Below are 17,061 nucleotides of genomic sequence, written 5' to 3'. Positions count from 1 at the left end.
GTTCTTGCCATGAATAGAAGCAAGTTCTTACACTTGAGATATATGTTCTATTTGATGTTCCATTGATGTCCAGTACCCTTCAGTCTGCAGCTAACTGCCAGTGATATTCTGTTTGGCTTAACAGGCTAAGAATCCATGTTCTAAAACTATAATCTGCTTGTCCCCAGAAGTTGTGAACATGGAACTGTGGAGATATTTGCCCTGGCCGCTAGCCTGAGGTGTGTACTGTTTTGTTCCAGGATGGCAATAACAACAAGCTGGAGGAGTGGCTGGGCGTGGAGAGCATGGCAGGTCAGGTTGCTGACATATGCACACACATTGCATGTGATACATTCCCCCTAGTACAGTGGGTGCAGGGAAACTGAGTGTATGAAACATTCCTGTGATACACACAAGCCCAGGTTCAAATCATAAATGGGTCTTCTGTCTATCTATTGCTGTGATACACACAAGTCCAGGTTCAAATCATACATGGGTGTTCTGTCTATCTATTGCTGTGATACACACAAGCCCAGGTTCAAATCATACATGGGTCTTCTGTCTATCTATTGCTGTGATACACACAAGCCCAGGTTCAAATCATACATGGGTCTTCTGTCTATCTATTGCTGTGATACACACAAGCCCAGGTTCAAATCATACATGGGTGTTCTGTCTATCTATTGCTATGATATTGCAGGAATATTGATAAATGCAACGATGTAACCACCCTCACTCACTCATATATTACCAGAGACATTGGGTAGCCTGGTGGCTAAATGGTTTGCTCATCACACTGAAGATGTGGGTTCTATTCCAAACATGGTTACAATGCCTGAAACCCCTTCTGGTGTGACCGCCTCTGTGGTGTAGTTGTTGAGCATCCACCGGAGAATTGTTGGTCAGTTCCATCCCCTGGCGTCATACCAAAAGACTTTGTTGGTCCCTGCCTGGTGCTCAGCATTAATGGGTACAACGAAGGACTGGTCTGCTCGGAGTCAGTATAATGTGTCTAAGTGGGGTATTCATGCTTCACTGCGGCATGGTATTTCAGTGGGCTAGCACTATAATTACATCCACACACATCCACAGCTTCACGGCGAATTAATCTTAAGTGCGATGTTAAACCCCATTTCACCCTACCTCACCTTTTTGGTGTCCCCCAGCCATGATTTTGCTGGAATATTGCTAAAAGTGATGTAAAAATTTTATAATCAGCCTCATCTACTCTATACACCAAAATCAGTACAATGTGTTAAGCCTGTTTCTGGTGTCCCCCGCCATGATATTGCTGGAATATTTGCTAAGGTGGCGAAAATCTAAACTCACTCACTATACAGCAAAACGTTTTTCTTTGTAGCATTAAGTAGACTGCGTGTAGAATCTTGCACCTAGAATTATACAACATAAATAGTTACTGTATGGTATATATACAAGAGGATAACTTTTACGAGTGACAATTAATATAAAAATCACAACATTTGTGCAAATTTTGAACCCTGACAGGCACTATCGTCAATGCCACACCACCACAGATCTGACATTACGCTGCATGAATCTGTTCCAGGTGTTATCGAGAATTCCTATCAGCTCTCTGATCAGCCACCACTTGGAAAATGGAAAATTACTGCTAAGCATAAGGTGTAGTATTTTTACTCTCTCAACATATTTTACTTCCTTCCTTCAGACTTATATAACACATGCTTTGAATTATTCTATATAGTGTCCACAGATATTGTGCTTTCATGAAGATATCTGGCAAAACATGGACTTCAACCCCCCACCTCCCCGACATGACAAGCCCAAAATTAAATGACCAGTCCCTCACAGTATCAAAGGCACCTTTATTGATATTTAGCTACATTTCATTCTCTTTACAACATTATTGTTTCAATTGTCTCACTGTTTGATTCTAGTTTGGAGAAGACACAAAGGAATTTACAGTGGAGAAATATGGTAAGTCATTTATATTTTCAAAAACTTCTGATATAGAAATGATAAGAAAACCTTAGTTTCTGTGTTTGTATATTTACTGTAATGTAAGGATTCCATTTGAGCAGATGCATGCTCTCCAATCTATGCACACAGTCTCACTAAATTACAATCAAACAATGTTGGAACAGGTTTTCTGAACAGTCTTTCCAATCCTGTCACTTTTGATTTCATTTTCCGATCCTAGCTGTCACTTTTGATTTCATTTTCATTTCATTTGTTCTTCATATTTTGCCAACAGAGGATTCCTTAGTACACAGTTCTTGTCTCTCTCTAGGTTTCCAAGGGGAAGCATTTCATCCTAGTGGTTAAAGTGCTCCCTCGTCACGCTGAAGGCCCGGGTTTGATTCCCCACATGGGTACCATGTGTGAAGCCTATTTCTGGTGTCCCCTGCCATGATATTGCTGGAATATTGCTAAAAGCGGCGTAAAACCCAACTCACTCACTCACTCATTACTCCATGGCTGTGAACCTCTCTGACACCTTATGTAATTCGATTCTCTGGAATATGTGGAATCTCACCCTATCCACCCATTGTGTTACTCCCCGAATCACCCCGTTTCATTGATGCCCTTGATCATGTCCTCCACTGAGCCCTGTGATTGATGCTTGCAGTGTTGCCCAAGTTTGAGGTGACTGCTGAGGCTCTTCCAGACTACATCGTTGATGGGGAAAAAGAGTTCAACATCAAGGTCACATCAAAGTGAGTCTTCCAGCAACACTTCTACAGGAATATGAGTAGACATAAAGAAATAAATGGATTCTCTGATTTTCTAAACATTTTTCAGGCAATTCTTATGTCTGTGACATTTAATATTTAGTTTCAGATATTTGCCATCTAAGTAAAAACAATGTTTCTCATTGGTATTCATTCATCTTACATTTCAGATACACATATGGCAAGCCTGTGAAAGGAAAGGCCAAATTCATCTTTGGTAATGGAGAGGTCGTCAAGGAAACCATGGTAAGTATTAAAAATTCGCTCTTTTAAAAAGAAAGGCAGAACTTGGACTTATTAAATCAGATTATTTGCTCTGATACTATACCAAACTGTGCATAATTTGTAGGACTCAACTCAAAAGTACTAGAATTTGCTCTTTAAATGAAAGTGTAATCCCAAATATGACGTGTTACATTTGATCACTTTCTAAAAGACTCATGGTTTCATGGTTTTCAATCATGGGAAATGTGCCATTTTACTGTGCTAGGTATGTTGTCTAGATAAGCAGTTGTCATACTCCCATTTCAGTGGAAGCCATGGTGGCTGAGTGAGTTATGTCACCAACTTGGTGTGCTTGACTTGGTGTGCTTCACTTGGTGTGCTTCACTTGGTGTGCTTCACTTGGTGTGCTATTTCGATTAGGTGCCCCACTCTGTCAGTGTGGGTTCGAATCCTGGATGAGACTCAGCCCCAAAAGTGATAGAGCTTTTACTTAGTGAAGAAAGTGGATAAAATGCGACAGGTTACATTTAAATTTGATCAGTCTTTGAAAGGCATTTAGAAGTGAACGAATTATGTTTACCTATTTCTATGTCTTGAAATATGTTTGGGTGAAATATTAAGTCATAATATGCGTCGACTTATCAATATTCCCAGGGATTAAGTATGTGCATTCCCTGTGTGAGAAGTAACACTCATCAGGCCAGGACATCAATTCAGACAATCCCAGGAAATCAGCATTGGTGGAAGATAAGCCACACCTGCATGCAGAAATATACATTACTATTATTACAATGTCACATAGTAACCACAAATCTTGACAGAGCTACAACCTTTGTTTGTGCCAGGATCCTTGGTTTCAATCACATATTTGCCTTGATGAATTCATTTGTATGTTGCCATCATACATTGCTTATGAGTTTCACCAAAGAGGTCTATGTCTTACATGCTCACTCACTCACTCACTCACTCTTACTCACTCACTCACTCACTCACTCACTCCCTCACTCACTCACTCACTCACTCACTCACTCACTCACTCACTCACTCTACATGGTCTGTGCTTCAGTTGAACACTGGTGAAGACGGGGTGCATACTGAGAAGATAATGATGAGAGATGTATCGACAGCCAAGACATGGAATGGCCTGAAGGTGGCAGTTAATGTCACAGAAGAACCGGCACAGGTGACCGAGACGTCCAACCAGCTGAACATCCCCGTGTACTCACAGCGTGTCAAGCTTGAGTTCCTCCCTACCTCGTCCCAGGTGTACAGATCCGGTCTGCCTGTCCAACTCCGGGTATGCTCACACCCTTTGAATGGATTATGTATTAGACACAATTATACTGGCGTAAATAATAATATGCTTCATTAAATAACTTTCAAAAATTTTGCATTGACTTATGATTGCATCATCATCTATGAAATGCTCCTTCAAAATGACCAATGAATTCCTTGAACAATATCAACTATAATGACAGTATCATCCGATTTGTTTAGAGTTTCTATTGAATGGTTTTACACTATTTCGACCCGTGAAGATCCGGGGTAGAATAGGTCTTCAGCAACCCATGCTTGCCCAACAGGCGACTAACGGGATTCAGGTGGTTCAGGCTCGCTGACTTGGTTGACACATGTCATTGGTTCCCAGTTGTGCAGATTGATGCTCATGCTGTTGATCACTGGATTGTCTGGTCCAGACTCGATTATTTACAGACCACCGCCATATAGCTTGAATATTGCTGAGTGTGGCATAAAACTAAACTCCCTCACTCACTCATTTGACACTATTTCAAGGTTCATACATGTATACTGATGGAAATGAACAAACATTTGTTGAATGTACAGGTGTTCCTATATTCTTTTCCAGGCTTTGTAATGCACTTTTATATTTATATTTTGTACTTTCTTGTGTTCCTTTCATTTCCAATCTAATGTTTCATAGTCCATGCCTGGATTTATCTAGTCCCTCTCAGAGAACAATATCAGCTGTAGATTTATGCAAAACGTTATTTGAAGATGAGTGTTTTATCATTTGGTTATTCTAGGATTACTGCATTATTATCAAGGTTAATATGACTCTAAACCTCTGGGTGCCTTTGTACAAAGCGATCTTAGTGCTAAGGTGACCGTAACTCCCATACCTTAACTTAGACTTATCTTTCAGCACCAAGGTTGTTTTGTACAACGGCACCCAGGTTGATCATTACATTATGTTTGAAAATTCTGGACAAAAACACTCTTTCAATAGTATTTATTCTATTGGAGTATAGGCATTGTGTGTTGACAAATGTGAAATTATGGCTTTGTGCCATAGTTTCCAATGCCTTTAAAGGTCGGGATTCAAACCTATACACAAATGGGGTGCGCGGATTGGTGGGTGTATGTGTGTGTGTGCCACATTGCCTTGTCAAAGCTGTCTTTCAATAAAGAACAAAGCAGTATCAAAGTACAAATATCACAAAATCAACTTACCTGTTCATGATGATATTAAGCCATAGTATAAAGAAGTATGTTATGAAGACTCCCTTCAAAAAGTATTGATGCTGGCAGCCTGCATGGCATACATTTTGAAAATATAATTCATTTTTTAAACCTTATTTGAATTTCCCACTGTCAGTAAAAATTACCCCCTCTCCACTCCCCTCATCCCCTGCTGTTCAGGGTTAGGGTTGTAGTAGCCCTTGATGCTGACACCAACATGATAAACATTGTCTCTCCCTAAAGGGGGTGACCGCCTCTGTGGTGTAGTGGTTAGAGTGTCCGCCTTGTGAGTGGAAGGTCCCGGGTTCGATCCCCGACCACGTCATACCAAAAGATGTTAAAATATGGTACTTGTTGTTCCCTGCCTGGCGCTCAGCATTAATGGGTACATCAAGGACATCAGTATAATGTGTCTGAGTAGGGTATTCATGCTTCAATGCGGCATGGTATCTCAGTGGGCTAGCACTATAAAACCAGTCTGGGCTAGTACAAGCAGCTGCACATACACATACACACACATGCACGTGATCATATGAGCGAAATATTCTGAAGCACGACGTTAAGCACAATTTCTCCTCACCTCACCTTAAAGGGGGGTGATAATTGTGCAGTATATTGGTTGTCCCTGCAACGCGTTTTGTGGCAGGTATTATTTTGGACTCTGTACATGGGTCTGCGCAAATTAGTCTTTTCCACAGCAGAACATCATAACCATTAAATATTTCTTCACCAAACTTGGCACATAGATAGGTCTGGTGGTGAACTAGTGCCTTTAGGTAGTCTTGGATTTCTGAATAAAATATATTTTGCGTTTCCATGGCAACAGGTTTGACTTTGACAAATTGGTGGTAGTACTCCTTTCCAGAGCAGAATTTTACAGCCTTCACCTGATGAAGGAGCAAGCCTATACTCCCGAAACGTAGTGTTAATCACAATAAAGAAGTTGACATCCATAAATATTTCTTTTGTTATGGGGCGGTGGGGTAGCCTAGTGGTTGAAGCGTTGGCTCGTCACACCGAAGACCCAGGTTCGAATCCTCACATGGTTACAATGTGTGAAGCCCATTTCTGGTGTCCCCCGCAGTGATGTTGCTGGAAAATTGCTAAAAGCGGTGTAAAACCAAACTCAGTCAGTCAGTCTTTTCTTATGCATTCCACTTCTAAATGCCCTTCAAAGATTTGATTGATGACTTTGTCTTCTTGTTGTCATTATTTAACTTTAACCAGTTAAATTTAGTCATTTTCTTCTGGTAAACATTTGTTCTTTATGCTTATCAGTCTGTCTTTTGTCTTCAAAATATATAGAGAAAAGGTTGTTGGCCATTTAGTAACCTTTGACATCGCGAGGCTCTCGCAATGCACCGATAACTATTACAATCGGAAATCGGATCACTCAGGGCTGATAACATCTTTGCTGAGGAGAAGTTAATCAGAGACTAGTTGGAAAGCCATGGGATTTTTTATAGTTTGAACTCTAGCCTTTGGTTTTAAGTTAGTTATTGAAATGGATTTTTGTTCCAGATGAAGGTGTCTAACCTTGTGGACAAGACTCCTGCTCACACAGGGAAACAGCTCACTGTGACCACATTTCTAGGAAGCAATCAGGAGAAGACACTGACCATTGACAGCCAAGGAATGGCCACCACAGACTTTGACATTCCTCCCAGTTATACGAATGATATTCATTTTACGGTATGTAATCACGTTTTGTCACCTTTTCCTGATGTCATGGTTACCTACACTTGTGTCTCTACAAATAGTGACAGAATTCTGGTTAAACATTACTATGGCAGCCATATTAAAATGTACATTTTGCCACATGTGTACCCTTTGATCTGTTGGGTGGAGCATCTTCACAGATCATGGAAGGTCAGTGATTCGATCCCGAATGGTATTTGCTGTTACCAGGGAGACTTGTTCGCTCGGAGTCTGTAGACGAGTGTGAATGGGTATTCTTTAGAACTGTGGGGTCAGATGGGAACTTCTATAAAACCACTGGAGATGTGTGTCACTATGAGGGCATCTCAACATCCATACAAAGTATATTCATGTTGCTGTGTAATTGAGGTACAGTCAAATCCCGATGAGTCGAATCGCTGGGGACCAAGTAATAAATTCGACTTATCGATGTTTTCGAGACATAGGTATGTCTATGAGGGTAGAAAAAAAAATGACATTAATGTTTGTTTCTGTGAATTTCCCTTACATTTATCTACAAATTCGCAGACGCTTGCCAAGTGGGAAAAATGTTCATTGTTTGTACCTGGGACTGACTCGAGAAATTCCTCCGCCATGATATACAGATCATGAATAGTAATAACCAAATGAGAGCTGCTATATAACGCAACCGATTTGATAGAGTTAACTCAATGTCATGTGCTAATTCTTCCGTTTCCATAAAATCACTAATCTGCCTTTTGAACTCACCCGACAATAGCGGAAAGGTGCGAGCCGAGCTGGTTTGTTAATTGGATCAGTTAGCAACACCAATTAACTTCTCATTGACTGGGGCAGTGGGGTAGCCTAGTGGTTAAAGCGTTGGCTCGTCACGCCAAAGACCCGGGTTCGAATCCCCACATGGGTGCATTGTGTGAAGCCCATTTTCTGGTGTCCCCCACCGTGATATTGCTGGAATATTGCTAAAAGTGGTGTAAAACCAAACTCAGTCAGTCAGTCTCATTGACTGACTTCGGCTTATGTATACAAGATTACTGTTGTTTGAATCTCATGGGACCAAATTTTCTTCTCGAGTCATCGTGTGTATTTATGAGACGAATTCGTGTAACCGGTAATCAAATGATGACAACTATAACAGGGAATGGTCGGGACCGACAGGTACTTCGAGTTATGCATAATTTCCGAGACACCGGCATTCGACTCATCGGGATTTGACTGTATATTCGAATGCAACGAAAAGTCATTTCACCATCCTTGTTTCAAGTCATGTACAGTCAGGTCATGTCGGAAGTATATGAACAGTACTATCAAATACTCTATCTGGCAGTCAAATATTCTTGTGAATACTATGCCTCTTTTACATAGACGCCATTAAAACAGGAAGAAGTCCTCTTCACTTTTAGCTAGTCATAACTAGTTGCGCATTAGTAATAGTATCTCTGTTCCAAAACGTCTGGACATGCACAGACATTCCACAGTTGTTTCCAGGGTGTGCTACTTGACACCAGAACATAATTCTTACTCATCATAGTAACGCATGGCCTGCAAAATCAGTATTTGGAGCAATGATGTGTTGGACAATGGAGGTGTTATTCTTTGAACTGTCAGTGATGTTAACTATTGTTTCATGTTTGAAGCATCAAACAATGTTACCATTTTTTCTTTGTTTCTTTAGTGGCGGTGGGGTAGCCCAATGGTTAAAGCATCCACTCGTCATTCTGAAGACCCAGGTTCGATTCCCCACATGGGTACAATGTGTGAAGGCCATATCTGGTGTCCCCCACAGTAATATTGCTGGATTATTGCTAAAAGCAGCGTAAAACCATACTCAATGGAAGGTCCAGTGATTTGATCGAATGGTATTTGCTATTGCCAGGGAGACTTGTTAAAACGAGGTCTGTAGACGAGTGTGAATGGGTATTCTTTAGAACTGTAGGGGTCAGATGGGAACTTCTATAAAACCACTGGAGATGTGTGTGTGTCCACTATGAGGGCATCTCAACATCCACATTACAAAGAATATATATTCATGTTGCTGTGTAATTGAGGGTACAGTCAAATCCGATGGAATAGATATGAAAACAGGGACCAAGTAATAAATTCGACTTATGCGATGTTTTTCAGACATAGGTATGTCTATGAGGGTAGAAAAAAATGGCAGTAATGTTTTGTTTCTGTGAATTTCCCTTACATTTATCTACAAATTAGCATGGCGCTGGCCAAGTAAGGAAAATGATGTTCATTGTTTTGTACCTGGGACTGACACCGAGAGATTCCTCGCCATGATATACAGATCATGAATAAAGTAATAACAAATAGGAAGAGCTGCTATCCCCACAGTAATATTGCTGGATTATTGCTAAAAGCAGCGTAAAACCATACTCACTCACACACTCTTTGTTTTTTTCCAGGCTCGTGTTGTTGGTGTGGATGGTCTAAGTGAAAGTCACCAGGTTAAAGAATACAGAACCAAGCTGAACACCGTCCTGTCTTTGGAGGTGTCAACTACTCAGGTAACAGACACCTGCTTTTCACCTGCTGACACTGTTAACAAAGCAAGGTGCTGTAGCAGTCATAGGTTTGGCACAAGTCAATGATCTTGGGTTCAACCTTGGATTACACTGGTCGTGTTTCTATCTCTACCAGCACCATATTCGTATGTCTTCATGGATTACACGAAAGGTGTGATCCATCCTGATCGAATCTCTGCAGAACTTCTTCCTTCATCAAGTTGACACATAGCGATGTATCTAAAATACTGTTCCAGGTAGTGCCAGACTAAAACACTCACTCACTCTGTGTTCTGTAACTGAAGGAGGCTTTGTTTCATAATTACCATACGTCGCTGCATGTAAAGTGGCGCCATGTATAAGTCGACACCCTTTGGAAACCTTAAAAATCGATGCTAATGTATCTACGCCATCTCTTAAGCATCCCAGAACACAGATGATTTAAAAGCATTTTAGTTGACACCCTTAGATTACAAAGGGCATCTACATTCCCAAAGACAAAATATACAGATCTAAAACGTTACAAAACAACAATATTTTGGGGATATTTTCTGTAGCTGAACCCACAGTTTTCTACCCAAGCATCAGCTAATGGAGGGTGTTATCAGTGCAGTAAAGCAAGCTGATAAACTTTGTGTCCAAATCTGATAACTATGCAAATTACGTCAATCCACATACTACTTCACAAAACTCTTTACACACCTTGCGAATCCTAAAATGTTAACATTAAATTGATGAAGTCATCGCGAATTTACATTGCGTGGACGAGTTTGTAAACAAACATGGCTGCTCCCATTATCAAAATTGGTGATTCTGTAAGAATTGATGACAGAGGTTCTGGAGTCGTTACTGCAGTAATTGACTTTGGAAAACATGAAACTGAAGGTTTGGATTGAAGGCACGGATTACGGGGCACGAGTCAAAAGGTGATCGTCTAAGAAAGGTACCACCCAAGGATTTCAATCTATCAATCACAATTACAGATGACAAATCGATTCCGTCAGGTTTCAGAAACTGATATTGATGAGGTGATTACCCGCAATGAAAATAGAAACACTGCCAGGAAAACCCTGCCGATTTTGTTTTTTTTAGACACAAAGATCTTATTTTAAGCATGAGTTCTGTTTGCACTGTATAGCGACTAGTCACAACCATATCATTTATGCCACTGTCATGAATGACCTTCACCTTGGTGTACCTCTAAGTATTCTTATGCAAATGCTCAATTCTCTTCGTATAAATTCACGTACGATTTGCTTCTTGTTTTAGAGTAATTTCAAGAATGACATTATATGATAAAGAGATTAATAACCTTGTGTCTTTCTGTATCATTAATATCATATATTAGGAATGGGGTATTCATGCTTCACTGCGGCATGGTATCTCAGTAGGCTAGCACTATAAAAACAGCTTCAGTCTGAGCTAGTACAAGCAGCCGCACATACACATACACACGCATACGCGTCGTCATATGGTAGAAATATTCTCAAGCATGACGTTAAACCCAATTTCACCTCACCTCACCTCACCTCACCTCACCTCACATACCAACATGATGTGATTACATTGTTTCACACTACACAACATGCATGGGTTTAAGTTAATACAATAGTTACATTAAATGTGCTCGGATGATTATTAAACCGGTTTAAGAAGAATCCGTCATGATATAGCTTCCCTACATAAGTTATATATTCGTCATATATATAGTAAGTAGACTATATCATGTCTACTTTACCAGAAACAGTAGCAATAAAACACCTTTATACTTTTATGTATGCATATCAAACAGATATCTGTGGGGTCGGCTTATCTACGGTAATATACGGTACTGGTTAACACATTAAAACACAATATACAACAGTACAGATGGAGTACTAACCTTGGAAATATACACAGGTGAGCTGATGTCCAGTTACTTTAGAAACCTTTCCCTGTAGTGTAGGGCTGCTTACTGCTCAAATGCATGCTTCAGTTGTATTGTAAGATAGGGCAACCACATCTAAGAATGCTAAAATAACCATATTTAATTACATAAAAACAGGTACATCTTCAACTAGCAGCACCTACTAAGATAAAATATAACACTGTAACCCCAAAATACTACACTGCCACACTAGCAATACACTAGATTTTTCCTTATCCAGACTCCTGCTATATTGGTTATAACCCTTCTCCTTTTGATGCGTTTTGGCGGAAGATAAGGGAGGCAACTCCAGTGTGAGTGATTGTTCGCTTCAGGAAACTAAAAGGGATTCAAGTTTCCACTTAACCGTCGAAAGGAGAAGGGTGATAAGCAATTAAGCATGAGTCAGGATAAGTATAAAATATCAATTTTAATCTAAAAATTACATTTATCATCAATATATTACTGATTTTGAAGTAAATGAACATTGTAAACAAAAGCATTTTGTTCATTTGGAGAGTAGGATCATTTTGATCACCATTTTATGTTGTTGTGTATATTTTGCTTCTGGTGCCTCGCTGACTTCTGGTTGAACTGACATGAAACTCAGACACTGTTTTAAAGTCTGTCCGTCCTCCGTGTTATGATGCAGAGTTATAGTATGCCCCAAGTGACATTTGCTGGGCATAAGAAGTTACTAGTTGATCATGTCATCATTTCTGGGACTCTGTTGACAGCATGGCATCATGCCCTGCTAATAGTAGCATAAACCACGTCATTGTCAGGTCCAACATTGTCTAACTTTACACACCAAACAAGTTTTTTTCTTATTCAGGCAATTGAGGTGGGCAACAGCTTTGACATAGCTATCAAGTCCACCGCCACACTGAGACATGTTGCCTATATGGTGAGTAGACATATATTGATGGGGTATAAAGCACATGGTATAAGGCAATAAAGATAACATTACTATAGGTGTTACAGAATGTGTCAGACAAGGGTGTGCTCATATTGCTAGATGTGTTACAACATCCATTAGACAATGGTGTGGTCGCATGGCTAGATGTGTTACAGCATCCGTTTAACAAGGGTGTGGTCACATTACTAGATGTGTTACAACATCCGTTAAACAAGGGTGTGGTCGCATTACTAGATGTGTTACAGCATGTTAAACAGCATTGCTAGATGTGTTACAGCATCCGTTAAACAAAGGTGTGGTCACATTGCTAGATGTGTTACAGCATCCGTTAAACAAGGGTGTGGTCACATTACTAGATGTGTTACAGCATCCGTTAAAAGGTGTGGTCACATTGCTAGATGTGTTACAGCATCCGTTAAACAAGGGTGTGGTCACATTACTAGATGTGTTACAGCATCCGTTAAACAAGGGTGTGATCACAAAGGTGTGGTCACATTGCTAGATGTGTTACAGCATCCGTTAAACAAGGGTGTGGTCACATTGCTAGATGTGTTACAGCATCCGTTAAACAAGGGTGTGGTCGCATGGCTAGATGTGTTACAGCATCCGTTAAACAAGGGTGTGGTCACATTGCTAGATGTGTTACAGCATCCGTTAAACAAGGTGTGGTCACATTGCTAGATGTGTTACAACATCCATTAAACAAGGGTGTGGTCGCATTACTAGATGTGTTACAGCATCCGTTAAACAAGGGTGTGGTCGCATGGCTAGATGTGTGACAGCATCCGTTAAACAAGGACTTTCCAGATACTGATGCCATTAAAAATCATTTATCTCAGAAATAATAAGGTTATGGCTAAATGTTCTCAATCGTTCATGGTGATTGTAGTAGACACATATGAGTTTCAAAATGTCAACAGGTACTTGCTCGAGGTGTCATAGTAGAAGGAGGCAAGCTGAATATGCCTGGGACAGGATTGACACACACGCTAACGGCCACTAGACCTATGTCACCAATGGCCAAGGTCATAGTGTATGGAGTTGTGGACAATGGAACAATGTCAGAGATCATAGCCGATTCAGAAGACATTGAAGTGTCCAGTGTCTTTGATAATCAGGTGAGTATGAGACAGGTACAGGTACAGAATCATATGTTGCTGGTAAAATGTGTGTTGTGACAGAATGTTATTCTCAGAGGTACGTCTTCCAGTACGCCAAACTGAAACAGGGCCACGGTCTCCCAAACACACTGTAGTAGGAACAGCATTCACTGATGTGTTCACGTTTGCAAATTTTCACTTAATGATATTGATGAAAGCTATGCCAAGTCGAATATCCCTTCCACATGAGACATCATTTATGTGAAATCAAGCAATGATATTTCAGCACAATTCTTTGAGAACAAAGAGATGTCATGAGTTACCAAGTCTCAAAGAAACGACATCACTAAAGATGTAGAAGCTGTTTAGTTGTACTCATTACAAGGATGACACTGTTTACAAACTGAAATAGTTGGAAGAAGGATTTTGATAGTAAATAGATATTTTTAATGTGGCATATGTCAATGATTGTAGACAAAACTCTAAGACTCACAAGCTTGCAGATTCTCTGTATGAATGAGGACACCCCTTGAGCCCAGCCAGTAGTTAAGTGCTATGTGTTGATTCAGGTCGGACTGCGCTTCTCGGCGGATACGAGGAGAGCAGGTACAGCTGTTGACCTAACCATTACCTCCGCACCCAACAGCAAGTACTACCTTCTAGCTGTGGACAAGAGTGTGCTGCTCCTGGGCACCGGCAATGACATCACACAGGGCGATGTAAGTACATATCTGTACAACATCAACAACAGACATGGATTCGGGAGAAATCATTGTTGTCAGTCACTGCATCACTTTAACTGCTGATTGATGTTTTATATGCCACAGACAAGTTATTACCTGGTATAGACAAACAGGTGTACATGGTAAATGTACCTAGATCCATAGATTCTCCAAAACTTGAAAAACATTATTAATGTTTTAGTTGGCCACATTTTGAAAAGCTTACAACAACTTGAATCTGATGCTGGTATTTTTGAAAAATAGTCATGCTTCAAACATATTCATTGTTTCATTTACTTTGGTGGCCTGCATTTGAATGCATACATAGAGATACAGGCAATTCACACAAAACTGTAAACATTTTGTTTTGAAAATATCAACATCAAAGCACTATAAGTAACTGTTACTGATGTATATGCGGGCTGTGGGGTAGCCTAGTGGTTATGGCGTTCACTCATCATGCCCAAGACCCAGGTTAGATTCCCGACATGGGCACAATGTGTGTAGCCCATTTCTGGTGTCCCTTAATTGATATTGCTGGAATATTGCTGAAACTGGCCTAAAACTAACCTAACTCAGTCTCTGATGTATGTAAGTGACGACATTTGAAATGTTGCTTCAATTTAAAGAACAAAGTTATCTGCAAACAAATAAAGACCTGCAAATGAATCAATTTCTCTATACCCTTTGTTAACACGACTTTCATATGCTTTGATGGGTGATGGGTTAGCCTAGTAGTTAAAGTGTTCGCTCTTCATGTTAAACACCCAGGTTCAATTCCCAACATGGGTACAATGTGTGGAGCTGTTTCTGTTGTCTCCCACTATGATATTGCTGGAATATTGCTAAAAGTGGTGTAAAACAATAATTACTCATTCACTCATATGCTTTGTACAGGTGATCAGTGGTTTTCACAAGTTGGGCATGGGGACACTCCTAGCCAAAACGAGGGACAGCCTGAGATGCTGGGTGATGTGATCATGCCCCGCTGGGAGGAGGAAGTGAATCTGACCTGCCCACCAGTGCTGGAGAAGTACTCAAGGTCAGTGCTGATGGTCACAGATTATGTGCTGTCCATTAAGTCCCCCACAGCTAGACTCAGGTGAACTTGTAGTCTAAGCGAGGAATCATACCACAGAAATAATGTCTGCCTGGTACGAGCAATTATTTTTCTCTTGTTCAGACTGGTGATGGAGATTGTCAGTAATACACGGTCGTCCTTAGCAATGTAAGATCATCTGTAGCATGTTGAGGTGACAAATGTCGAGTGTTTCACTCTAATGCTTCAGCTTCCACTTAATGCTGGACTTCAGTCTATTAAGCTGAATACTCTTATAACACTCTCTTTGATTCATTATGGGTTCTCCGACTGCCTGTTCACCTGAGCCTAGTGCCCCTTTTTGTGTATTTCCTACAGTGTAACTGTCTATGTATACTATGGTACCTATGTTATATGAATTTTTTTTCAAAGTAAATTGTTGTCTGTGTTTTGCCGATAAAATGCATTATGGTGTGTGCAGTATTTCTGTTGAATATGAAATTGCTATTGATCAGAACTTTGTAATGTTGAGTCAGTGCTCCTGTGAACATGAGTGGTAAGAAAGTTGAGAGAGATGCAATACAAGGTTGATCCACGGATCACAGTGACGTCTGCTACATCTGGCCAGTTCCTGTCTATCAGGACCAATACGTAATTTCCATACGGGCACCATTGGCTGCTTTTTGGTTTTTCCAGAATTGATGCTGTTGCCATGTTTTGATTTCCCAAACATGATCTGTCCATTTAACCTAATGCACCTCCTGTGCTGATTTGACCACTGTGACTCAATTCCATTTAGCCTAATTTTTCAGACTGTAATATGATGCCATTTTGTGTACAGTGACATCTTGTTAATCCAGGCCCTGGTAGAAACACGTGTGTTGATTAGCAGGGCTTCACTGTGCAACATCTGAAGGTGGGACTCGGGTTACCCACTGTATTAGGTCATGCCATGTGAAACCCCACCTGACCTCTTTGTACGGTCCAAGTCCCAATGCTCCCATTTCAAAACATGATGCCTTCAGTCAGGAGTATTTAATTCATGATAGAACAAGGATTCTGTCGCCAGTCCTGTCATGTATCAACGTGAAACACTTACTAAGTGTCCAAAGTAGTGGTCAAAAACAGCAAACCAAACGTTAGCTGAAATGGAGGCAAGAGAAGTTGACTGAAGTTGCGTTTTGAGAATCTCCTGACAAGATTTCATTCAATTGTCTCAGATATTAGTTGGGGATTGTGTGTCTGATTTGAAAATGTGTTGCTGTGTTGACAAGTTTTGAGCGTCAAGGAAAAGGTGTGAAAGGGGTGCTAGCACTGTTGTGTTGTTGTCACTGTGTCTTTATAACAATGGCTGTGAAGGATGTTTAGCATCCGTTTACTGTTGTATCAAAGCAGTCAGAGTTATAATGTGGGTGAAATGCCTGAAGTGAATGAGTTCAGCTATAGTGCAGCAAAGAACCTTTGAGCACTATTGCAGCTAACGGAGATAACTGATGAACCCTTGGTGATATTTCTGAGTAACGTTTCTTCATTCATTGCTCCATGTAGAAGCAGGACTTGGTGTACATGACAGACATTGTTGTAGAAGAGGAGGCTCCACCCCCTGTGTATTACTATGACGACATGGATGCTTTTATGTTTGATGGTGAAATGGATGTAGACAGTAATATCCTGTTCTTTTATCAATGAATGGTGCATGGGAACAGTTTAATGGTACCCACAAGAGTTGTAACCATCTGTCACACCTAAACATTTTGCATGCAATGCATGTAAAGCATCACATGCTGTCATG

General features: G+C 40.5%; 1 protein-coding gene across 5 annotated transcripts in view; it reads left to right on the top strand.

Moving 5' to 3' along the window:
* Positions 1–17,061, top strand: part of LOC124268401 (CD109 antigen-like) — a 67,976-nt gene that overhangs the window by 34,713 nt on the left and 16,202 nt on the right. For 4 of the 5 annotated variants that reach the window (XM_046703369.1, XM_046703367.1, XM_046703368.1 and 1 more), the window contains exons 7-18: positions 240–291; positions 1,547–1,620; positions 1,896–1,935; positions 2,588–2,675; positions 2,861–2,936; positions 3,982–4,212; positions 6,918–7,088; positions 9,485–9,586; positions 12,325–12,396; positions 13,329–13,526; positions 14,078–14,227; positions 15,128–15,272. In XM_046703369.1, coding sequence (XP_046559325.1) covers positions 240–291; positions 1,547–1,620; positions 1,896–1,935; positions 2,588–2,675; positions 2,861–2,936; positions 3,982–4,212; positions 6,918–7,088; positions 9,485–9,586; positions 12,325–12,396; positions 13,329–13,526; positions 14,078–14,227; positions 15,128–15,208 — 1,335 coding nt within the window. In that variant the 3' untranslated portion in view covers positions 15,209–15,272. Of the gene's footprint in view, positions 1–239; positions 292–1,546; positions 1,621–1,895; positions 1,936–2,587; positions 2,676–2,860; positions 2,937–3,981; positions 4,213–6,917; positions 7,089–9,484; positions 9,587–12,324; positions 12,397–13,328; positions 13,527–14,077; positions 14,228–15,127; positions 15,273–16,817; positions 16,932–17,061 lie in introns of those variants that run through there. The other variant, XM_046703371.1, reaches the window with a different exon arrangement.

This window comes from Haliotis rubra, unplaced genomic scaffold (assembly GCF_003918875.1).
Source record: "Haliotis rubra isolate DU_JTF1 unplaced genomic scaffold, ASM391887v1 Scf138, whole genome shotgun sequence".
NCBI classification, from domain to species: Eukaryota; Metazoa; Mollusca; class Gastropoda; order Lepetellida; family Haliotidae; genus Haliotis; species Haliotis rubra.
This window is presented reverse-complemented; position numbering and strand designations above follow the sequence as displayed.